This window comes from Durio zibethinus, chromosome 17 (genome assembly GCF_047325235.1).
Source record: "Durio zibethinus cultivar Kanyao isolate XHJ-2024 chromosome 17, ASM4732523v1, whole genome shotgun sequence".
In the NCBI taxonomy this organism is placed as follows: domain Eukaryota; kingdom Viridiplantae; phylum Streptophyta; class Magnoliopsida; order Malvales; family Malvaceae; genus Durio; species Durio zibethinus.
In genome coordinates, this window is record NC_143178.1 from 6662000 (window position 1) to 6686958 (window position 24959).

The window sequence follows — 24959 nt, forward strand, 5'->3', positions numbered from 1 at the left end:
ATAAAAGCAAATTATAAAATTAATAATAATATTAATAAAATTATATCAATAATTTATTTTTTTTTTGAAATAAGTTACAGCCATAATGTTTAACCAACTTCTCTATATTTTTTCGTCAATCTAAAAAAACTGTACTTGCAATTACTTTTTTTAATATTTAAAATAATTATTTTTATTTTTTTGTAACTTTTAAATATTTAATATTTCACCCACAAAATGGGTGTGCATAAAATAAATTTTTAAGATGTGTCTACAAACATTTATTCATTTTTTAATATTTAAAAATAATTAATTTTTTATTTTTTAATAATCTTTAAATATATAATATTTCAACCAACGGATGTGCATAGGATAAATTTGTAGTGTCTATAAACATTTATCAATTAATAGGACAGTAAAAATAATTACAAATAAAACAAATATGGTTGTCGTTCATTTTCATTCCCGTGATCAATCAATGGGGTTTGTCGTACTCGTTGATTATCCAAATTGAAGGATATGGGCCCATTACCTAAACAGAAAAAGAAAAAAAAGAAGGGCAACATATAATCTATAATAAATATATAAAGAACATATATTAAGATACTTTGGACCGACAAAAATAGATATTATTATTCATTATAATATTAATTTTTTATTTTTTATTTTTTTGTTATTAATAATGTTTATACAATTTATAAATAAAAATTAGTTTATATTGAATTGTTTTATTTTCAGAATTTTAATTTCTTATTAACTTTAAAAATAAAATAATTTATATTAATTTGATATATTTTGCATGGAACAAATTTTATACGTTAATCAATTCTGATTAATAATTTTAGTTATTTATATAATAAATGTAAATATATATATAAGTTCAATACATAATTTTTTTCATAAACAAGTTTTTACCTGAAAATTAATTTTCATAAACAGCTGTTGCGTGCTGATTGCACAAGCAATAGCAGGCCTAATTGGTGAATGGTTTTGATTTTTGAATGCACAAGAGTGACTGACTTGTTTTAAAGTGTTTTCCACTTTGGCTTTGTTAGTTGACTGACTTTTCAAAAGAAGACTTCGCTTTCAATTGCAGCCATAAAAAAAGAATGATTGGCAGCGAAGAATAAGTTCAGAACATCCTTACCCGTCGCGCGCCAACACCCCCACCCCCCCCCCCCCCCAAAAAAAAAAAAAGGAGAAAAAGTATCCTACTGGTTGTCCTGACCGTGCTGGGAAGAGTAAGATTCAGCTCTATTGATTTTATCCAATTAAAAATTTTGAAGTTTTTTTTATCTTTAATTTAAGAGAGTCTTACTTATATAAAACTTTAAACAGTAATAAAAAGTTGTATAATAGAAAAACAGAAAGTGTCGCTAAAAACAAGAGAAAGAAAAAAAGTCAATAAAAATAGAAAAAAAAAAAGGAGAAAAAAAATTAGTTGAATGAAAATCGATTTACAAATTGATTGAGTTAAAATTTTATCAATAAATTTATAATTTAAAATTTTACATTCTAAATTATTAAAATCGAGTTTGAAACTCTCTAAGAATAAATTTAGAGTATATTTGTTGAGTAACTTATTTGATGAGATTTCTTTAATTATCTCTCTAGTTGTTGATTAACTCTAATTTTAATTAGAGAAGAACTTTGTATATCTATTATTTAATAGTAAAGTTTTTTTAATACTTCGTGATTTTTTTTTTATACTAGAAGATTTTTTGTGTAAATCTTAATACGTTTTATTTTTCCTGTGTTATTAATTATTGATTATTATCTATTATTGTGGGTTTATTATGATATATTATTTCTGTGTTATTGTGTTTATTGTTTCAAGCCCAATAAATGATATCAGAACAAGGGTTATTTTAAGACATCGATACAAAAACAATCCAAGATAAAAATAAATTCTATTTAAGATCATGAAAGTTGATACAAGTTTCATGATAAAATCGATAGCATCAAATTATTCAATTTAGAAGCCTATGATGAAATATCATTTATGTTGTAAAGATTTGTATGAGCCGATATTATGTGATTTGGCTAAACTAGTAGATATGAAAGATGAAAGATGAAATAAGTTAGGCAAAAAAATGTTGGCAATAATTAAAAAATAGGTTGATATCAGTATGTTACATTATGTAATGTAGAAGACAGATGCCCATGCTGTTTGAAAAAAAAATGATAAAATTGTATGAGAGAAAAATAAGTATGAATAAAGTTATGCTTATTAAAAAGCTTGTAACTTTACAGTACATGGATAAACGATCGATTATAGAGCACTTGAGTAATTTTTAAGATATATTCAATCGAATAACCTCATAGAGCTTAAGATGGATGATGAAATGAAGGTATTATTTCTTTTGGGTTCATTACTAGACAATTAGAATACTCTAGTTGTAACTGTTCTTAATTCAATTTTTGATTATAAGGTGACATTAGATATTATAAAAGGTAGTATGCTTAATGAAGAAGTAAGGCAAAAAGATTTAGACCCTGAAAATCAAGCTCTGGTTACAAAGAACAGAGGTAGAAATATTAACAGAGTTCAAAACTCAAAAGATCATACTAAGTTAAACATAAATCTAAGTTCAAAAATAAAATAAAGTACTTCTATTGTGGTAAAACAGGTCATATAAAGCGATATTACAAAATCTTAAAGCAAAATCAAAAAAATGAGAAAGGCAGAGTTCAGATGATGATAATGTCATAGTAGTGAATTCAGATAGTGATTCAATTACTTTGATTTGTACATATGGTGATTGTAATCATGTTGGTGATCCCGATATTGAGTGGATAATTAATACAAGAATGATATATCATTGTGTTTCTAAAAAAAATTGTTTACAACTTATAAAGTAGAGGACTTTGATTACATCAAAATGAAAAACAAGAGTATATCGCAGATTATTATGATTGATGATATTATTATACTAACTAGTACAGGTTGTATGTTGATTTTAAGGGATGATAGACATATTCTGGATATGAGAATGAACTTGCTTGCTATTAATATCCTTAATAAGGAAGAATATGAGAGTCGACAAAAGAATTGACAGTGAAACTTTTCAAATATCTATGGTAGTTGCAAGAAAAAAATTATGTTGCACAATATATAAGACATAGATCCAACTGAATGGCAATCAAATAAATACCATTGAAGATGATGTTCAGCAAACTTGTGGTACATAAGGTTGGCACACATGAGTGAAAAGGGGTTATAGGTTTTGGCAAGATAATCTCTCATTCCTTTAACCAAAGGGTATATCTCTTGATTCATGTGATTATTATTTGTTTGGCAAATATTGTAGACTTTTTTTCTTAAGAGTTCTCAGAGAGAATAAAATAAATTGGAATTGATTCATTTTGACGTATGCAATATTATTGAGGTTGAATCATTTGGTGGTAATAGATATTTTGTTACTTTATTGATGATGTTTCACATAAGACTTTGGTGTATATATTGAAAAACAAAAGCCATTTATTGTAGTATTTTTAAAAATTTTATGCCATGATGAAAAAGATGTAGTACCTAATTTTTATTTTTCAATATATACACCCAAATCTTACGTAAAACATCATCAATAAAGTAATAAAATACCTACTACCACTTAATGACTCAACCTCAATGAGACCACATACATCATAATAAATCAATTTTAATTTATTTTCTTTTCTCTGAAAATGCTTATGAAAAGAAACTTTACAATACTTACCAAATAAATAATGATCACATGAATAAAAAGACATACTTTTGGTTAATGTAATGAAAGATTACCCTGCCAAAACTTGTAATCTCTTATCACTTATGTGTACTAGTCTCTTATGCCACAACTTTGCTAAAGCATCATCCTCAATAGTATTTATTTGGTTGCCATTTAATTACATCCTTGTCTTATATATTATGCAACATAGTTTTTCTTTTATAACTACTAGAAATCCTTTGAGAAACTTTTACTGTCCATTTTTTTGTCGACTTTTATATCTTTCTTTATCAAGGGCATTAATAGCAAACAAATTTATTTTCATATCCAGAATGTGTCTTACATTTGTCAATGTCAATATGTAGCTTATACTAGTTTGTACTACAATATCATCGATTCCAACAATCTGCGACACACTTTTGTTTCTCATTTTGATGTAACCAAAATCTCTTGCTTTATAAGTTGTAAACAACTCCCTCTTAGATATACAACGATATGTCACTCCTATATCAATTATCCACTCAATGTCGAGATCACCAACATGATTACAATCACTATATGTACAAATTAAAGTAACTAAATCACTATCTGAATTCATTATTGCAATATTGCAATCATTTGAACTATTGTCTTTCTTATCTTATCACTCTTGCTTCAAGATTTTGTAGTGTCGCTTTATATGACTCAATTTACCATAATAAAAACATTATATCTTTGGAGTTGGATCTATGTCTAGACTTACTATGGCTTTTTAAGTTTTAATTTCTATAGATATTTTTACCTCTATTCTTTATGATAAGAGCTTGATTCCCAAAGTCTAAATCTTTTCACTTTATTTCTTCATTAAGCATACTATCATTTACCAACTCTAATGTTACATTATAATTAGGAGTTGAATTAAAAACAAGCATAACTAAAGTATTCCAACTATCTAGCAATGAACCAAAAGAAACAATGCCTTAATTTCATCATCCATCTTAAGCTCTATAGTGTCATCTGATTAAATATATCTTAAAAATCACTTATGTACTCTGTAATCAATTGTCCATCGTTGTATTGTAAAGTTATAAGCTTTTTAATAAGTATAACTTCATTCGTGCCTATTTTTCTGTCATATAATGCTGCCAGTTTTTTTATACAATGTGGGCATCTATCTCATGTGCTATATAATAAAATATGTTGATATTAACCCATTTTTTTTATTGTGGCTAGCATTTTTTTACCTAGCTTTTTTTAACTTTTATCTTTCATATTTGTTAGTTTAGCTGAATCACCAAATATTTGCTCATATAAATCTTTGCAATATAAATTATTTTTCATCATAGGCTTCTAAATTGAATAATTTAATGCTGTTAAATTTATTGAGGAACCTGTATTACCTTTCATGATCTCAAACAAAATTTACTTATGTCTTAGGTTACTTTTGTATCTATATCTCAAAATAACTCTCGCTCTGACGTAACTTGTTGGGCTTGAAGTGACAAACAAAACAACACAAAAGTAATATATCACAATAAACCTACAGTAATAGACAATAATCAATAATTCAAAATGTAAGAAAAATAAAGTACGTCAAGATTTACGTGAAAACCCTTTCAGTGTAAAAGAAAAAAATCATAGACCACTAGAAAAATCTTTACTATCAAATAATGGATATATAAAGTTCTTCTCTAGTTAAAACTAGAGCTAATCAACAACTAAAAAGACAATCGAAAAAATCTCACCAAATAGGTGACTCAACGAATATACCTTAGATTTGTTCCTAAAGAGCTTCAAATCCGATCTCGATTGTTCAAAATGTAAAACTCTAAATCATAAACTTATTAATAAAATTTCAACTCAATCAAATTACAAATCAACTTATGTTCAACCAACACTCCATTTTTTTCTTTTCTTTCTATTTGTTCTAGCTTCTTTTCTTTCTACTTAGCACCACTCTTTCTCACCAAAACAGCCCTAACTTTTTTTTAATATCTAGGGCTCAATTAAAAAAAAAAAAAAACCTAAGGGCTATGGCATTTGACTGATCCAAAAGAACGGGATTGGACCACATTCGTAACAATAAGTATAAAATGTAAGTTAGTGCATTAGGAACCTTTATATATGGTTCTGCAACTGTATGCGTTTTGTAGCCTCTCAAGCTATATAAGATCCAACATTATGTAATACTATTTCGAGTGGAATGTATGTTGGACTTGTGATTTTCTCCAAATTCATGTCTGACTAATGTCTATTTTAATGGGTAACTTCCCTCCTTAATGTACCAAGGTAATAAATAAATATACAGTTTTTACAAAAGAATTCATAACCTGAAGCATGAGAAAGGTTTATAAATGTTAAGATTTAAACTCTAAACCTGTTAGATATTTCTTAAAGATAACTGCATTAATCACTCAAACTAAAATCCAGATTTAAAATAACTTAATTTTTTACCAAATCACAAGGTAATAAACACATATTTGACACGATCTTCTTTGAAGAACTTGAGAAAAAGAGGTAAGGAAATAACTCCTTTAAATTTTGTGCAAAGCATTTTTCCCTGCTAAGCTAAAGCCCCGAAATCCAAATTGACTTGAGCCTAATTACTGGCTCCTTCAACAAATGGAAGCGAGAGTACCAATAATGGAGCATCCTTTTTTAAGATTTTAACCATTCCTAACCTTTGTAATCAAGCATGCCTTTATTTTTTACAGCCAAAAAATTTCCAAGATACAAAGAGGAAGAAAACTCAATAAGAATGTATGAATTTGAAAAACAATTACAATTATCAATTGCTCATCCGACTCTACAGATATGTCTGTTTACACATGTATTTGGCTACAAGTTTTAAGCATGTTTAAGTGTTCCGCAGCTACTGAATATTGCTGAAGCAGTAAAATTAATTGATATTTGATTATTTGCTCCTCAAATTGCCACTTTTGATTAACGAATGCCTTTAATTTAGAGCTATGAAGTAATAAGGCAACTAACTAAATAGTAACAAACCTTAAGTGGATTTATTACACTGATGAACATGATAAGTCATAGAAGTCAACTAATTAATAGATTATTTCAAGTCTCGCTAATAATTATGAAGCTGTAGATTGCTTTTATTCTAATTCAGAAATAGTGGCAAGCTCTCTATTAACAGGCTTCCTAGGCATGGTGGCACCCATCTTCGTTTGATCCGCAGAGGCGAAAGGATTTGGTGGCATTGTAAGAACGCTGGGTTCTCCTTCTAACATTTGAACCACAGCTTTCATTGGAGGACGATCTACGGGATACCATTGAATGCACCAAAGTCCAACGATTGTGAGTTTCTTTGCTATTCCTGTTTGCTCTTCATCTTCAATTCTGATCCCCATCTCCTCTCCTTTATCCAAACGATTATAGGCCCATTCTGGGAAGTACACTTGGCTTGTATTCTCGACCGTCACATCTATATTTTTTCTTCCTCCAACCATTTCAAGCAATAGCATTCCAAAACTGTAAACATCTGACTTGTACGAGACATTTCCAAAGTTCCGAGACAATACCTCCAGTGCAATGTAGCCCATGGTTCCTCTGGCCGTTGTCATAGAAATAGCACTTTGTTCCTTGGAACATAATTTAGCTAGGCCAAAGTCAGAGATCTTAGGATTGAAGTTGTGATCTAGCAAAATATTGTGGGGTTTGATATCAAAATGGAGGATTCGTTGCTCGCAACCTTGATGCAGGTATTCGATACCTTTGGCCACACCAAGAGCAATATCATGAAGCTTCTCCCAACTAAGGGAACGATTCTCGCCCTTGGCTGCGAATATGAACTTCTCTAATGACTCATTTGGTAGGTATTCATAAACAAGAGCTCGTTCATATCCGTCAGCACAAAACCCAACCAAGCGAGTCACATTGACATGGTGGATTCTACCCATCGAACCCACTTCGTTGATGAATTCTTCACCATTTCCCTTGAAATTATTGAGGACCTTAACAGCAACTAAAACATCATTGGAAAGTCTACCTTTGAAGACAGTTCCATAACCTCCTTGTCCCAGTTTGTCCTTGAAATGATTGGTTATCCTTTTAATATCAGCATAAGAGTATCTTGAGGGTTTAAGTGATCTATAATCTTCCAAAAACTTTTCAATCTTGAGTTGACTTTCTTTCTCTCTTTTGTCCAAGTGAAGTGTCCAGCCAACTCCAATGACAATCGTTGCAAGAATGAAACAACCTAAGACTACACCTGCAAATGATATATTGCTATAGTCAAATCATGCTTCATAATCGGTATTCACTAATTGAAGGGAAAAAGAAAAAACCCGTTTACCTGCAACCATTAGCTTTTGTCGTGCACCTGTGAAATAAAATATTTAAAATTAATCAGTTGGATATGTGGGATGTTTTATTAGTCTTCTCTCGATCCTATTTTAACAGGTTTCCCCCCGAGCGTGAGAAAATGCAAATTTAGGCTCAGTACAACATTAAGCTTCACTTCACTTTAATGGATGCCATAGACTTGAACCTAAAATATTCTTGTGGGTAAATGCAATCTAACAAAAACAATTTTGAACTAGAAAAATTGAGCAGTAAAATATTGAACATACCTATATGATGCCTGGGGATATCAAAACACTCGGTTTGATCCTTTGTGCTATTGTTCTTCAGTCTGCATCCCCTGCCTTCCTTTTCACAATCAACACAGTATGGTCTGTACCAAACTAACTGAAAATCGATAAGTTTTGGAGGAATTACTGCAGAGAAGTTGCCAATGTTGCTGCAATTTAACAGGATGTTATTATATACATAGCCATAATCAGATTCAAAAGCTATAATTTGGGAGCCAGGGGTGCTTAAGCAACGGACTATACGGTTGTCATACAAAGACTCATCATTGCTTGAACAGTTGAACAAATAGTAGAATGCCAACGGATAGCTTGGCTCTTCGAACATGAATGGAAATGAGGATAAGTTGAGATGTACAAGCTGCCGCCAGAGGCAACGACTGGGATCATACAAGTGAATCCGCTGTGCTTTATAATCTATGTGCTTCACCAGCAACTTCATTGAACGTGGCAGTTTCAGCGCGGTTTCGTTGTTTTCTGAGCAGGATAGTTGAAACCCAGGGTCAGGATAGCCACAGTGGGGCGGCTGGAGGCCTTGTAATCGGAAAGGGAATCGGACGAGTGGCTCATGATGTTTGCACCTATTCACCTTGCATTCGTCTTGGATTGACACAGCTTCTGCAACATTCACTATAAAGACAAAGCAGGACAAATAAATTACCATCATTATTACAAAGTTGTCAGTCCCAGAAGTGAATCGGAGCCTATATCGTCCCATTAATATCGTCGCTTCTTCCCTTCAGGGTTCAGAATATGCTCGCAAGTGCTGCTTCGCTGTTATGGGAATGAGACCTTTTCCCCGTAGAATTTATTTTTCTACAAAATTAAGGAGAGATTCTTGTGAAATTTTAAATTAAAATTGATTAAATAAAAATTAAAATTTAAAAATTGAAATTTTTTATTAAACAGATCAAGCGTATAAATTTTTAAAAATTTTAATAAATTTTTTATAAATATTTTTAATAAAAATTTTAATAAAAATTTTATTATTAAATAAATAAATAATCAATTTTTTTATAAATTATATTTTTAATAATATTTTTAAAATATTTTTATTTTTTATTAAATTTTATTAATTTATTGGTTCATATTTTCATTAAAATTTTTATTAAATTCTTTTAATAAATTTTTTAAATTTCACCTAAATAATTTTATTTTTATTTTTATACAACATCTTCGTTAAATTTTCTTTAATTTTCCCAAATTGGTTAGTAAAAAATAAAGTCCCTCAAAATTAAAATTTTGATTTTCATTAAAACAAAAGAAAGTGTAGCTTTAATTATATAAAACCGTTATATTTAAATTCATAATTTGAGTAATTCAATTCAATTATTTTTTATTTTCAATCAATTGTATTATTATTTTATAGTAAATTCAAGGAAATAAAAATAAAAATGAAGCATAAATTGACTTTTTTTTTTTAATTGTGCTCTTCTGTTTTACAAGTAGCAAATAAAGCTTATTGTCGAATAAACAGATTTGTATTTAATTTTATTTCTTAATTTTCATATTAACTTTTTACCAAAAATCACCTTCCTCCCATTTACTGGGACAAAAACATACTAACAATTTTTTTTTAATTTTTGGATTTTTTTGTAATGATTGGGAAATTTTGTTGTGATTCCAGTGGGGGCAGCCTTGACTGACTTTAATTTTCCTTTTCTGATAAAAACTCTCATTTATTTTTTGGACAAAAGCTGATAAAGAGATTGGTTGACTTAAACTCTACGTAAGTTTTTTTTATTGCTTTTTCTTTCTATTTTTCCACAGTTGGGGAAGTCTCATTTTTTTTTTGGCCAATAGCTGATAAACAGATTGGTTGACTTAAACTTTGCTAAGTTTTTTTTGTTGCTTTTTCTTTCTATCATTCCACAGGTGGGGTTGCTCTTATTTCTAGTTGGAAAGCAACGTTGATCTCTTTTTTTCGGATAATCCAAAAATTTTTAGGACTAAATTACGTGTATCTTTGAAAATTTTCAACTGCTACCCTTCCACCTTAAAGGGTGACTTTGAAATTGCAAACGGAAAAAATTACATTTCCATCCAATTTCATCAGTGGATAAATAAAACAATTATTTTACATAATTCACTTTTCAAATTCAATATAAATTAGAGTTATGTAAAATTTAATAAAATTTTATATAAAATTTACACTTTAAGTGATGAATTTTTATATAATTTTTTGTTATTATTAAAATATTATATGATTGTAGTTGAAAATCGATATATGAATTGGAATTATTTTTAACTATTGTATTTTTTTCTTATGATCACATACATCTGTTATACAAAGCCCAATAATTGATCTTGCAAACTTTTATTCCTTTCACATGCTGCATTCGCAGATAATTCTGATCTACAGAAACTTCCTGGAAAATCCGCCCTAGATCAAAGTCTTTTCAAGATTTTCTTACTGTGCCAAGACGAGTGAAATAAGAACAGTCAACAAAAACGGAAAGTTAATCTTTTTGACCAACGTGTTCTTTGCAGGCCTTGAAGTGACCTGTCATGACTTGAGAGCCATCAACTTTTCTAAGAAACTTCAAGACTCCTGCAGCAATTTCTTTGAAGCAAACAGGGAATGACTAAATTCAGTGACTTGAAGTTTAATTATCAAAGTTCACCGATCACCGTTTGCTCATATAAAAATTGAACTAGGCTGACCCAAGTTAATTAGATTGAGCAGATCGCATTCTTTGTCACTAAAAGAATCTGATTTTTAATTAGTTACTAATAATACTAATTATAAATCAGATTGGGATTGGACTAATGTCACTAAAAGACTAATCCAACCTTACTCTTGAATTATAATTCGTTGCTAATAATATTAACAGACATTTGAGTGATTTAGAGATATAAAATATGACATAAAATGATTTTTGAGTAAATGCATTAAATAGATTGTAGTTATTTAACATTTTTATTAAAATATTTTATTAATGAAATCTAAATGACTTTATTAAAATAATAATATCATTTAAAATTTTAATGAAATCATCAAAATAATTAAAATCGATTTTGAGGTCTTACATCACTCTTTTAAGGTAGTAATCTGATTATTTTTAATAATTTAAAAATATTATCATGTAAAATCATTAAATGCTTATCAATATAATTATTTAATTATTATTTGTAGATCAATATGATTTTTTAAAATGATCACCAATGTCAAACACTACTTAAAGTGTGACATTGAAATGAATAGAGGAAAAAGTTCATAGCTCTATCCAAATTTTATTAGTGGATAAATAGTAAAAACATTTCACATAATTCACTCCTCAAATTCAATCATATATTGGAATTATACGATATTTAATAAAATTTTATATGAAATTCGCTGAAGCGATGAATCTTTATATAATTTTTTTTATTGTTATTGGAAAATTACATGATTCTAGTTGAAAATTGAAAGATGAATTGAAATTATTTTTAACTATAGTATTTTCGCTTTTTATCACATGCATCCCTTATTCGAAGTCCAATAATTGATTTTGCAAACTCCCATTCCTTTCTTGCTCTGCATTCGGAGATAATTCTAACCTACAACAACTTCTTGGAAGATTTCTCTTTCTCTTCCTAGATCAAAATCTGTTCAAGATTTTCTTATTGTGCCAAGACAAGCAAAATAAAAACAATTAACAAAGACTTAAAAGTCAATCTTATTGATCAACCCTTTCTTCGCAGGCCATGAAGGGACCCGTCAAGACTTGAGAGTTATTAACTTTTCCAAGAAACTTCAAGACTGCCAAAGCAATTTCTGTGAAGCAAATAGGGAATGGTTGAATTCAGTGACTTAAAATTTAATGACCAAAGTTCACCGGTCACCCTTAAGTCGCATAAAATTTGAACTAAGCTGAGCCAAGTTAATTTGATTGGGTAGATCATATTATTTGTCACTAAAAGAATCTGGTTTATAATTAGTTGCTAATAATACTAATTATAAATCAAATTGAGGTTGGACTAATGTCACTAAAAGAACAAATGTCTGTAAAACACTAGTCCAACCCCACTCTAATTTATAATTCGTTGTTAATAATACTAATAGACATGATCGTATTTGAGTGATTTGGAGATATACAGTATGGCACAAAATGATTCTTGAGTGAAAGCATTAAAAAAATTTTAATTATTTAATATTTTTATCAAAAATATTCTATTACATGAAATCAAAATAAATAAGTGAACATGTTAAAATAATAATATCATTTAAAATTTTAATGAAAGCATCAAAATAACTAAAATCAATTTTAGAGTTGGAATTCTAATTTTAATTGTAATTTAAAAGTAAAAATTAAGGTATAACTATTTTACTCGTCTAGTTAAACAATTAATTAAGAAAAAGTAGTGGGACTAATGGCCCAGTAATCTATTTAACACAGTTGCTAGTACTGCTGCTGCTGCCTGCTGTTTTTAATTTCCAGAAGCACTTTCAAGTTTCAAGCTTCCAAGCATAAGCATAGTTATTACTACTTGCCTTTCAAACTCGTTGTTCGGTGTTGTAAAATGCCAAGAGCAACCCTTGCATTGATAGCTCCCACTGCCCTTGTTCTCTTTATGTTCCTTGATACTGGCATCGCCAGAAAAGAAGGAAAGAGCTGGACCCCCTCCTCTTGCGGAACTATAACTAATATCAGCAGCCCTTTCTGTTTAAAAGATGACTCTGCTTCGTGTGGCGACCATTCTTTTGAATTGGCATGCGAGAATAATCGCACCACTTTTACTACGAAATATGGGAAATTCTATGTCGAGGATATCTCTTATGATCACCAAAAGATTCGATTGGTGGACGATGGTCTGGAGAAGGATAAGTGCTCCATTCCTCGTAATTCCTTGATTCTCGGATATTCTGAATCAGGATTTTTCTCTTGTGGGAATCTTGTATATATTTACTTTGTAAAATGCAAGGTACCAATAAACTCTTCGATCTATATCGATGCCTCTCCTTGCACCAACAGCTCGTCCTCTCCAAATCCCCATTTTTATTATGCTATATTAAGTTATGAAGCAGATATGAAGCTTTCCGATTTCAATGAATCCTGCAAAGTTGAGGTCCAGGTTCCGCACCCGCTAGGTCGATTTCTTAATATCAACAGTACGTCTATTTTCAATATTTACAACGAACTCTCGAGAGGCCTGGAAGTGTGCTGGCAGTCCACTTCTTTCGTTTTTTTTAATTCATTTATTGTAAGGTAGGTGTCAAAAGTTTAATTCTTTTACTAACTTTTTTACTAATTCTTACTAATATATATCTCATTGCTCTGCAACAACTCGTAACCTTTTAAGTCTGATGTAGAATTTATCACTGGTGGTATTTGATCGTTTACGAATATCTTCATCTTGGAATTATTTTATCGGGCGGGTGGTTATTGTCCGATGAGATCACTTATTACGTTCTTAGGATTCCTATAGGTATGCTTTCCAGACTTTGTTAACCATTTCGTTAATTTCTTATTTCTGACCCCCTCCCCTGTTTTGTGAAGTCCTTATTTATGAATTTGCTTAGTCCTTCCTTATTAATCTTGGCTATTTTGTAACAGAATCCGATAAATTTCAAGACGTCTATCTCTTGATCAGTGAGAATCAGTCTCCCCTCTTTCTTACGGTTTGATTAAGAAAATCTTGAGTTTAAAAAAAATACTACTCAACATTCTGGAAAATATAACAGAAAGTATAAAAAGTTTCATAACTCCTAGCTAGTAATTACTTTAATTATTTTATTCACTCGTATTTCTTGCAGGATTGACTATTGATATCATTACACTAATTGGTACGTACCTAAATCATTTTTTTTATGAACGTACCTCAATTATTTTAAATATGAGATAAAATATATGTGAATTTTCATGAGAAAAGAAATTCAGGTATATTTCCAACAAAAACAAATTGTCCATCGCCACAAATTGAGTCATTTCTGTAATTTTTCTACGCAGCCTTGTACCATATAGCAGCTTTTATACTTGGAGCCCCATTTGTGATCATATTTCTGGTCTATAAGTGGCGGAGGAGGCATCTATCCATGTACGACACAGTTGAAGAATTCCTCCAAACTCACAATAACCTCATGCCAGTTAGGTACCTTTACTCCGATATCAAGAAGATTACAAATAATTTCAAGGATAAATTAGGTGAAGGAGGTTATGGTTCTGTATATAAGGGAAAACTTCGCAGTGGTCGATTTGCAGCAATAAAGATATTGGGTAAGTCCAAAGCTAACGGTCAAGAATTTATCAATGAAGTAGCAACCATTGGCAGGATTCACCACATTAATGTGGTACAGTTAATTGGTTTTTGTGCCGAGGGATCCAAACGTGCTCTTGTATATGAGTTCATGCCCAATGGTTCTCTTGAAAAATACATTTTTTACCCAGAAGGACACATGACTATAAGTTGGGAAAGATTATATGGGATTGCTGTGGGAGTGGCTCGTGGAATTGAATATCTACACCATGGTTGTGATGTGCAAATCTTACATTTTGATATCAAGCCTCAAAATATTATCCTTGATGAGAACTTCACCCCAAAAGTCTCTGATTTTGGGCTAGCAAAATCATACCAAATAGATGATAGCGTTGTGTCATTGACTGCGCCAAGGGGAACAAGAGGATACATGGCTCCTGAGTTGTTTTACAAAAACATTGGAGGTGTGTCATGTAAATCTGATGTCTACAGTTTTGGAATGTTGTTGATGGAAATGGCTGGCAGGAGGAAGAACTTAGATGCATCTGTGGAGCATTTGAGTCAAGTTTACTATCCTTCTTGGGTTTATGATCAATTCAGTGAAGGAAAGGACATAGACATGGGAGATGCGTCAGAAGATGAAAAGAAACTGGCAAAGAAGATTATTATAACCGCATTTTGGTGCATACAGATGAGTCCCGATGATCGACCTTCTATGAAGGAAGCCGTGGAGATGCTTGAAGGAGATGTTGAAAGCCTACAACTGCCTCCCAAACCTTTACTCTTACCTACCAGAGCACCAGAGCAGACGCACCTGAAGGTTCAGGCCGAAGGGGATGTAGCTAGAGTCAAAACAAACTCAAACGAAGATCAGTTGGTTTGACTGAAAAGGAAAACTTTAGATCCCCCGTCTGCTGCTTATATTCCAAGTGCTGATAACTGGGTAGTGATTAGTCTTTAATTTCTTGGTATTTAGCAACCTGATAAGATGATTGTATTTATTAACTTCTGTTTCAGGGTTGTCAGCATTGCCTGTTTGTTCATTCCAAAGCTGAACGTTTGCATCTAATTATATGTATGTATTTTAGTTAGTATTAGCTAAAGATAAAAAATTTTCTACTTATGTTTTTTAATTTGAAGAAAGAAATTTGAATCTTGCTCTCTGAATAGAAAATCATTAAAAACCTAAGTTATTGGTCTAATGATTGATTTATACACGCCTATGGACTTTGGTTTTCAAATTAATATGGTATTTGTAAATAAGTCTTTTACTTAAATCAGAACAATTTTAAATACATCATAGTGATGTATAATATAAAAATAATATAAAAAATATATAAAAATAATATAATTTAAAATTTTAGCAATTTGACAAAAATTAAAAAATATATTTTATATTTAATATATTAACATAATACAAAAATTTTTATGTTTTACATATGTTAAACAGGAAACAAGTTATAAACACATTATTTTGTCTGAAGTTACTAATTTCCGAAATTTTGATTTATGCGTTCATTGGATCATAACCGAGCCATCCAAAGCTTGAGTTACCATTTGGACTTTGATATTTTGATCTTCATGAGCCATCTGATTTAGCCCATTTCTATGCTTTCATTTGTATATTATGATACAAGGTAAATAAAAAAAGAATGGCTTATTTTGGGATATGATTCGGATAAAAATCTACGAGTATGAAAATTTTAAAATTCAAGGCCATTCTGCTAAGAAGGTTTTTTGAAACCTTTCTCTGTTTGAGGTCAAAACTCAAACGAACAAGATGGGATTCCTTTCAAATTTTATTTTTTTAGTCTCCAGTTGGATCTCTATCGTATTAACCCTTATATAAACCCCAGCAATCCCACAGAAGAAGAGGGGGAAATTTTTCGAGGACGATTATAGCCTCCTCTGTCAAACACTTCAGCGACCACCCTCCACATGCCTCCACCGAAAAAGGCAGCCTACTGCCACCACAACATCTAAGCCTACAGCACCTGCTAAATCTCACCACCAACATCCGCACGGCTCCTCCATCAAAGCCTGTTCGGCCTCCATTTTCACCAAGCGTCGAAACTACTGAAACCCAGATCACTCGCTACCATACATCACCCATCCCTATTCGGCTTGCCACCACCAATTACTTCCATTCAATCCCCTGTCACCATCGTTTCTTAGCTTCAACCAAAACCCAGAGCCACCACACTCCCAAGAATCGAAACCGAAAATCACAAAAAAAAAAAACCACAGTCCTCGTCCTCTATTGAGGAACCCATCAGAAAACTACCAAAAAAAAAAAAGAAAAGGTGAAAGAGGCGGCGCCGGCAGTGTGAAGTGTTGTGAGCAGCGGCAACGGCTTTTCTTTTGAAAGATCGGGAACGATGGAACGAGAGACCAACGAATGGAGAACAACATACTTTGGTCTTGGCCAAATCAGACTGCAGGATAGCACTTTTCGGCCACTTGAAGTTTCGGGGTTCAACTTTATATCTAGGACATTAAGGGTTGATTTTGAGAAATCCAAGCTCGGATCCCTGACGAGGGCGTTGAGTAGGACATTTGGTGAGAGTGTGGAAAAGAAAAACCTGCCCGGCGCCGACGACGACAGCGGCGGCTGACCGCCGAAGTATGGGTTTGGCAGGGGAGAAATTGGTTTGTGATTTTTTTGCTGGGCAGAGAATGGAATTATGGAAATAAATTGAAAAGTATAAAACCCCCCCTCCCCCCCAAAAAAACCAAAAAATGAGGACCCGACCCGAATGGTCTAATGTCCGACCCAAGACAAAGTGACCACCTGGCTCTTTTTCGGAAAAAGGACTGTATCAATTTTTAGCCTTGCAACTTTGTTCCTCGGACTTCCAGAACTGTAGACCTCGGGTTCCATTATTAAAGTTTTGTTGGGGTTTTTTTTTTTTTTAGTTATTTATTTTATTATATTTTTAATGTTTTTATGTTTGTAAAGGATAATAATTGTAATGCATGTGGATATATTTTTAAAAGTTAATTTGTTTGAGGATGATTAATAAAATAAAAAAATAAAAAAATTTTGAAAAAATATTAAGAAAAAAAGTTAAAATATTATTTTTTAAAATAAAATTTTAGAAATATTTAAAAGTTAAAATATCATTTTTTTTCTTAATTATTCAAAGATAAAAACGAGATTGGATAAATAAAAAATGTTAAGGAAAAATATCAATTTTTTGTTAAAATAATAAAATAAAAAGTATTTAAAAATTTTGAAATATCAATTTTTAAAATTTTTCAAGAATAAAAATGAAACGAAATAAATAAAATCAATTAAAGAAAGAGTTGAAATATTAAATTTTTGGATAATATATAATATTATAAAATTTTAAAATTTGTTCTAAATTCGAGTTAATCTTATTATAAAATTGATTTAATCTAAATTGAATTTTATCAGTTTAGTTTGGTTTATTTATTTTTAATTTTTAATTTTTTTAATTTTTATATATTATTTTAATAATATTTTTTATATATTTAAATAAATTTTTATATAAAAATAATTATTTTATTTTATAAAAAATTAAAATATATATATAAATTAATAAAATATATAATTTGATTTTTTTTTATTTTTTACATCTCAATTCAAATTTAATATATATATTTAGTATTCAATCTTAATCCAAACTCAATAAAAAAAATTTATTAGAATTTCGAATTAATTTTTAATTTTTAAAATTTTTTTCCCACCCTTAATAGTAGCATATATTCTTTATTTAAAGAAAGGTTTTCATTTGGCCAAACTTATTTAAAGAAGTTTAAGTTTAATATTTTTCTTCCCTACATCAATAAGCACTAACCAAAAAGGTTGTGCTGAATTGATTCGGATTAACATTAACTAATAAATTTTAATATGTTATCATCATAAATTATCAGAAATTCACTCTTGAATAACGATGATAATAAAAATTTTTATCGGTTTAAAAGTGTAAGGAAAGATAATCTCGTTAACAAGTCATTGGAATTCAACGAGCACTTCTAAGTTGTTTTGATAGCACATTCGAATTCCTTTGGAAAGACGGAATTGGAAGGTTGGAAAATGACATTTTCAGAAAAGCAAGCATCAAGCTTTGAGAAGTATGGACAGGGTCACCGGGGTAACATACATCCTACTACTTTATAATATATATATATATATATATATATATATATATATATGAATGTATGTAACTTGAAGGGATGATAATGCGAAGTTAGGAATCAAAAGTCGCTTTTAAAAAAAAAAAAAAGTATGGGTTTGAAGATGGGTGAGAATCAATTAAATGTATAAAAAATATAGAGCTTCTTCGTCTTGCCTAAAAGAATAATCGCGACATTGACATTTATATATATATATATATATATATGTTAGATTGAGTTGATTTTTTTTATATTAATACATTAATCAAATGATATTTTTCATTAATTAAGTGAATTAAATGATATCATTTTATTAATAAAATAATTTTTTTAAAAATATTAATTTTTTATATAATTATTTTAAAAATTAATATATATTTATTAATTAAGTGATATCATTTGATTTATTTATAATGTATAAAATTAATATATTAATAATAAATTAAATATAAATTTTTTAAAAAATAGATAAATAAATAATAAGACATACATATTAAATTTTTATAACTAATGATGAACTTTCTACTTCTCAATATTTTTACTTAGATGTCAATATTGGAATTAATTAATTTTGATCAAATCTAACTAAATCCAAAACATTTCGCATCAAAATATATTTTATGTTTAATTTGGCTTGCTTGATTCGTCAGTAAGATGGATTATAAACAAGATCGGGAGAGAGAAAAAGGAGTGGAAAGAAAAAAAAAAAGAAAAAAATATTTATAAAAAATTTGTTGTCATTTTATTTTTTAAAATGAAATTGTATTTTTATTTAAAAAATATTAGTTTTTAGACATTTTTAATTTTTAAAATTTCAAAATTTAAAATTTAAAATATTAAAAAATGAATGAAATTTTCTAAAAACGTTTAAAATTTTAAAATAATAAAAATATTTTCCATCAAAATCACAATAATTCCCGCTAAGCCATATTCTTAATATGGGTATATTAGTCATTTGTCCAACAGTAATCCGTTTTGAAATAATAATTACCCCGTTTACCAAAAACAAAAAAAAAAAAAGAAAGTGCATTGCCAGTGGTCTTGCGGCGCGTGCATATATAAACAAGGGGGTGGGAAGCGCCATTTCCATCAAAGCAAAGCTAAAAGCCTAAACCTGCAAAATAAATCAACTGGGGAAAGAGAAAACTCAATAATAAACACAAAATTTCTTCTTTCTCGTTCCCGCTCGATTTTTGGACTCTCCAGATTATTCGGAGTCTCATTCTTTTTAATTTGACGCTCACTGACATTCAGACCAGGCAAGATTTTCGTCTTTCTTTAATTATATATATATATATATATATCTCTCTCTATATATATATATATATTTATTTTATCACCTTATCTTCCTCTTTATTGGTTTTTAGCCTGATATCCTCTTCATTGTTTGATATATTTCTTTTTATTTTTGTTTTATTCATTTCATTCGAAAAGCAAAAGTTTATTATTGGTTTTAGGAGACTCAGCTTTTGAATTCGCTTTTCTAAACCCTAACCCCTTCCGTTTAGAAAATTTCACGGGAGAGAATCTGGGCTTTGTGTATTCTTTTTTTTCCTTTAATTCTTTTTTTTTTATCTGTTTATTTCTGCAATAAAAGCGAAAAACGGAGGGTTGGCTTGCTGTAATTGTATTAAAATAAAAGTTTATTCGCTTGCCTTTTTTTTTTTTTTCTTTATTCTTATGTTTGACTTTGATCATTCCTAGAAGAAGGATTTCCATTTGATCGAATTCCTTTCATTTAAAAAAAAAAAAAACTGTTTAGATTTTGGAACTGGAAGAAAATAAATTTAAAAAATAGAAATTCTATATATCTTAGTTTGGGTGACTTTTAATTTTTTTTTCCCTCTTAGAATCGAGAAATTCTCATTTTCCAATAATCAGAGGCATGTAAGTTAAATCATTGTGATTTTGATTTTGTTTCCTTTGTTATTATATCATATCAGACTCTTCTTGCATTACTTTAGTTAGGTTATACTTTTTTAGTTTCCTTAATCACTTTCACGATAATAACCAATAAAATATGCCCCTGTAATAAATTTGTTTTAAAAAGATTACAGCTTTCGTTACTGATAATAGCTTGGAATTGTTAAAATAAAAACTTCTTTTTGGCCCGGAATTCTACTGGAAAGTTCTCTGCTATATCGCACTCTTGTTTCTCTGTTTTTTTCTTTAATTTTTTTTTCCTTTGAGGTTTATTACTGTATTTTTAACAATGGTGAGGAATGTATGAGCATACTGCTAGAAGAACAAGGAATCTGGTGCCTTTTTCAATCCGGAACATTCGGCAACTAGCTATTTTTTTTTAAGAAAAACTTCTTTAGTTCTACTCTTATCATCATGCATGTTTTGTTGTTTTAAATGGTTTTTTTTTTTTTTTAAGATTTTAATCTGCACGTGCCTACATATGTTGGTTTTGTTTCTATAAGAAGGGAATTTATGAATTTGTTTTGACATATAGAGGCTGGAGCCGAAGAAGAAAAAGATAATCTATGGGGGAAGACGCAGGAAGAGGTTCGGAATGCCAGAAGATTATGGATGGGAAGGTGAATAATGGGAATGGTTCTGAGAAGGCTATCCCTTCCTGTTGCTTGAAGGCTAGGGCTTCAGCCCCTGAGCTTGAGGCAAAATGCCATCCTACCGTTGTTTCTGGGTGGTTCTCAGAATCTCAGCCTTCCTCTGGTCATTATCTTTAAATTCTTTTCTTTCCTGCTCTTTTTCATTATTTGCCAGAATTACTCTGTTTGATTTTTATTTTTTTTCTTCACTTTCTGATAAAGCTGGTAAAATGGTTTACTTCAACAATCCTATGTGGCCTGGTGAGCTTTAATTTCCCTTTCTAATTTATATAAGTTTGGAATTCTTAAAATTATCTTTTTTTTTCTTCACAATAGCCACATCACAATTATTTTCTTATTTTTTTTTTACAATAACGGAGGAAATCTGATAAAAATGTCATTTGCTGACAATTCCTTACCCTTCTCACAATGTTACAGACCTGCTTGCCTTTGGATAATTTATCAAAGTAACTATTCTATCAAAATGAGAGCTTCGGAGCCTTTAGTTGAATAACGGGCAACCTCCCCTACATTGTGCCATATCCTTTACTGACAATGTGTAAAATTTTTGCTTCAGGAGAAGCACATTCTCTGAAAGTTGAAAGCATTTTATACAAGGCAAAGTCGGACTATCAAGAGGTCCTTGTTTTTGAGGTTTGGCATTTCAACACTGCTTTTGGATTTCCCCTATTTTCTACCTCCAGTTCCTTTCTATCTTTGTATTCCTCTTGTCCTTTGTATGCCTGACTCTGCATCCCTCTTTTCTTATGTTTGTTATACTTAATCTTGCTGATAACAATACTTTTCTGCAGTCATCAACCTATGGAAAAGTGCTTGTTCTTGATGGTATAGTTCAGTTGACTGAGAAAGATGAATTGGCATACCAGGAGATGATAGCTCATCTTCCCCTTTGTTCAATTCCATCTCCAAAAACTGTAATCTCATCTTATCTAAGCATAGGTTTTTTTCTATATCTGGCAGTCAGTAATTTCTTTTTTATGTGCTAATACCATTATTTATTGATGGACTCATCAAGCTTTTCTTTTTTTCAATTTCTAAGTTGCCATTTGAAATTATTTTTCTCTAAGATTGCATAATTGGGCAATCTGTATGAAGTTTTGTGCTAGAAAGCCAGTTGAAATTGGCTTTAAAGTCTTTTCTGTCATCAAAATCATGAGATATATCACCTATGCTATTTGTTTGGTTTAAAGTGCTTGAAGCCTGATTAACCTCTATTTTTCTCCACCTTTATCAAAATCTTACCTATCTAACCTCAGTTCTAGAAAGATTTTACTTTAGCCTCATGGTGGTTTCATGTTGAATTTTAAATAAATAATGGATGCAGGTTCTGGTTGTTGGAGGTGGTGATGGTGGGGTTCTTAGGGAGATTTCTCGACACAGCTCTGTTGAGCACATTGATATATGTGAAATAGATAGGATGGTTATAGACGTATGTTTTATTTTAGTGGCTCTTGTTTTCTTTTTCTTTACTTTATGTCTGAAAATGCACATTTGGTGGTCATTTACCATATTCTTTATTTCAGGTTTCCAAGAAGTTCTTTCCAGAATTAGCTGTTGGATATGAGGATCCTCGTGTTTGTCTTCATGTTGGTGATGGTATGTTGAAACAATATTTTTCCTGTTTCTTTTGTATTCAATTTTTTCCTGTGAATTTCTTGCAAATGGTCAAGCATAATCTATAACTCGCAAGCTGATATTTTTACTTACATAATCTTAACAGCTGTTGAGTTTCTTCGTCATGTTCCAAAAGGGAAGTATGATGTAATCATTGTTGATTCATCAGATCCTGTAGGTACGTTGTAATATTTGGTCCATTATAATTTTATTTATAGTTTTAGTGAGGTAAGCAGATCCCAAAAAAAAAAAAAAAACTATTGTTTCTTTTAACATGAGAAAAAAAAAAAAGGAGAGAAAGGGTTAGAAGCATGAAATCTCTTTGATCGTTTCTTAAAGACTGTGTATGCGGTGCTCTTTTTCTCAGATACTTATTATGACCTCTTTTAGTTTTCAAGAGCTGTGGGTGATGTTATAACCATGATATCTGCAAATTCATTTTGGTTTCAAGACTTAACATCATTCAAGCTTTCACTCGGGAGTTTTTCTTTGCAATATAGGTCCTGCTCAAGAGCTTGTAGAGAAACCATTTTTTGAGACCATAGCTAGAGCATTAAGGCCTGGTGGTGTCCTCTGCAACATGGCAGAGAGTATGTGGCTTCATACACATCTAATTGAAGATATGATCTCTATTTGCCGTGAAACATTCAAGGGTTCTGTTCATTATGCATGGGCAAGTGTTCCAACTTATCCAAGGTACTTAATCATGCTGTCTTTTTCCCCTTATTCTCTTTTAGATATTAAATGATGCTTTTCTCGATCGCAAATTTATCTGTTATGATTTACTAATTGGAGGACCATCAAGTTTATCTCATTTCTGACTTCGGGTTTCTTTTTTCCTTTTCCTTCTTTTACAATACAGTGGTGTGATTGGTTTTCTGATATGCTCCACAGAGGGGCCACAGGTTGATTTTGTGAATCCCATAAACCCTATTGAGAAGCTAGACGGAGCTTACCATCACAAGAGAGAACTTAGATTTTACAACTCTGAGGTGAGAATTCTTTATCTTCAAGTTCAGTTTTCATTCAGTTCAGCAGGGTACGTAGTACTTACTTTTGCCATGAGACATTAATTCCTTAAACTTAATAATGGACCTCGGACTGACAGGACATTGTTTCATTTCTTGGTGAAAGAACATCTTGGTCTGCTGGATTGTTTGATTAATGATTCTTTTCTCTCTAAACCAAAGTTCGAGCTCCCATCCCTTTTACTATAGTTTCTTTCGCCAGCTACTGTGGAGCTCTAACCGTCCTTTTTCTGCTGGTTTAGAGTGGTCTTTAATGGCACTTCATATATTGTCTTTTTCATTTAGCCTCCTGTAATTTGAAAGCTTAATAAATATTTCAATCTTTTGAAATTAGCAACGTATCAGAACAAAAGTAAAGATGATTTGTAATAAGTGAACATTTCTTCTACATATGCACATGAATAGTGATGTTCTTACGGATGGTCAAGTGAGATCGAGATGCATATTAGTACTTAAGCAGTTTCGTAGCCAAATATGAATTCTCCTGGTAGAAATGTAACTTCTGTGTTCTACTGACAGATGCACAAGGCTGCCTTTGCATTGCCTTCATTCCTCAAGAGGGAGGTGAGGCTACTTTGCGACTCTGCAACACCAGCACGAGGAATCTGTGTCTCCTAAGCAAATATGTAGCAATGCGAATTGTTATTCAACTTTTCTCATAAGCTGAAATACTCCCATTTGGGAAATAGACAGTAAATAAATGTTTTCCACATTTAGGTGCAGTCGGAGCCATTTTAGCATGCATTAAGTTTTAATTACAATGAATACTTAGTGCAGGACTCATCTTATGGTTGTAGAAGTGTGTTTGCTTTGGGTTGGGTTGGCTCTGAGGTTTCAAATTGATCACGGTTTATGTAGTACGCGTTTGAGTTTGAAGTTGGAGCAAGAAACTTGGTTCCTATTTGTGAATTTACTGCTGAGTTTTTCATCTGGCCCCTTCCCCCTCGTCTTAAGACTCCAAGGCAAATATTCAAGGAGTTAAAAAAAATGTCCTCCTATTCCAATCACACAAATAGGCGGCCTGCAATCACCTTGCGTCTAGTGGATTCTGCCATCCCCACCTACAGATTTTCATCCATTTTCCTCACTTTTTTTTAAAAGTAATTTTGCCTTCATTTCTCGTGCCAAGGACAAAGCCGCCGCTACTGATGGACACAG

At 30.9% G+C, this 24959-nt stretch overlaps 3 protein-coding genes across 9 annotated transcripts; 2 read left to right on the forward strand and 1 right to left on the reverse strand.

Annotated features, from left to right (window-relative positions):
- Window positions 1–6599: 6599 nt before the first annotated feature.
- LOC111280507 (rust resistance kinase Lr10-like) lies at window positions 6600–9047 on the reverse strand. The gene is made up of 3 exons (XM_022867980.2): window positions 8249–9047; window positions 7972–7998; window positions 6600–7887 (listed from the first exon to the last, which is right to left on the reverse strand). Exons 1-3 carry the CDS (start codon window positions 8982–8984, stop codon window positions 6773–6775), a joined length of 1878 nt encoding a protein of 625 aa, XP_022723715.2. The 5' UTR covers window positions 8985–9047; the 3' UTR covers window positions 6600–6772.
- A 3566-nt stretch (window positions 9048–12613) lies between these two features.
- Window positions 12614–15562, forward strand: LOC111280535 (LEAF RUST 10 DISEASE-RESISTANCE LOCUS RECEPTOR-LIKE PROTEIN KINASE-like 2.5). The gene is made up of 5 exons (XM_089746336.1): window positions 12614–13455; window positions 13560–13675; window positions 13804–13839; window positions 14004–14033; window positions 14197–15562. The coding sequence occupies exons 1-5, from the start codon at window positions 12770–12772 to the stop codon at window positions 15324–15326; spliced, it is 1998 nt and encodes a 665-aa protein (XP_089602462.1). The 5' UTR covers window positions 12614–12769; the 3' UTR covers window positions 15327–15562.
- Window positions 15563–19671: 4109 nt separating this feature from the next.
- Window positions 19672–24714, forward strand: LOC111280556 (spermine synthase-like). 7 transcript variants are annotated; one of them, XM_022868020.2, is made up of 11 exons: window positions 19672–19842; window positions 21042–21262; window positions 21361–21399; window positions 21716–21792; window positions 21951–22073; window positions 22484–22588; window positions 22683–22755; window positions 22880–22951; window positions 23274–23469; window positions 23636–23765; window positions 24321–24714. In XM_022868020.2, the coding sequence occupies exons 2-11, from the start codon at window positions 21073–21075 to the stop codon at window positions 24417–24419; spliced, it is 1104 nt and encodes a 367-aa protein (XP_022723755.2). In that variant the 5' UTR covers window positions 19672–19842; window positions 21042–21072; the 3' UTR covers window positions 24420–24714. The 7 variants fall into 7 exon arrangements, with proteins under 7 accessions (XP_022723755.2, XP_022723763.2, XP_022723766.2 ...); XM_022868028.2 differs by having other exon boundaries at window positions 23882–24543; XM_022868031.2 differs by lacking the exon at window positions 22484–22588.
- Window positions 24715–24959: the final 245 nt, after the last annotated feature.

Bases quoted from the DNA above. Each gene is read 5' to 3' on its own strand.
- LOC111280507 (XM_022867980.2), bottom strand. From the start codon at position 8,984: ATGGGACGATATAGGCTCCGATTCACTTCTGGGACTGACAACTTTGTA. The intron at 7,999-8,248 runs GTATGTTCAATA...TTTATTTCACAG, and splicing joins TATCCCCAGGCATCATATAG to GTGCACGACAAAAGCTAATG. The intron at 7,888-7,971 runs GTAAACGGGTTT...TATCATTTGCAG, and splicing joins ACAAAAGCTAATGGTTGCAG to GTGTAGTCTTAGGTTGTTTC.
- LOC111280535 (XM_089746336.1), top strand. From the start codon at position 12,770: ATGCCAAGAGCAACCCTTGCATTGATAGCTCCCACTGCCCTTGTTCTC. The intron at 13,456-13,559 runs GTAGGTGTCAAA...AGTCTGATGTAG, and splicing joins TTTAATTCATTTATTGTAAG to AATTTATCACTGGTGGTATT. The intron at 13,840-14,003 runs GTGAGAATCAGT...TATTTCTTGCAG, and splicing joins AGACGTCTATCTCTTGATCA to GATTGACTATTGATATCATT.
- LOC111280556 (XM_022868020.2), top strand. From the start codon at position 21,073: ATGGGGGAAGACGCAGGAAGAGGTTCGGAATGCCAGAAGATTATGGAT. The intron at 21,263-21,360 runs GTCATTATCTTT...TTTCTGATAAAG, and splicing joins AGAATCTCAGCCTTCCTCTG to CTGGTAAAATGGTTTACTTC. The intron at 22,074-22,483 runs GTAATCTCATCT...TAATGGATGCAG, and splicing joins CAATTCCATCTCCAAAAACT to GTTCTGGTTGTTGGAGGTGG.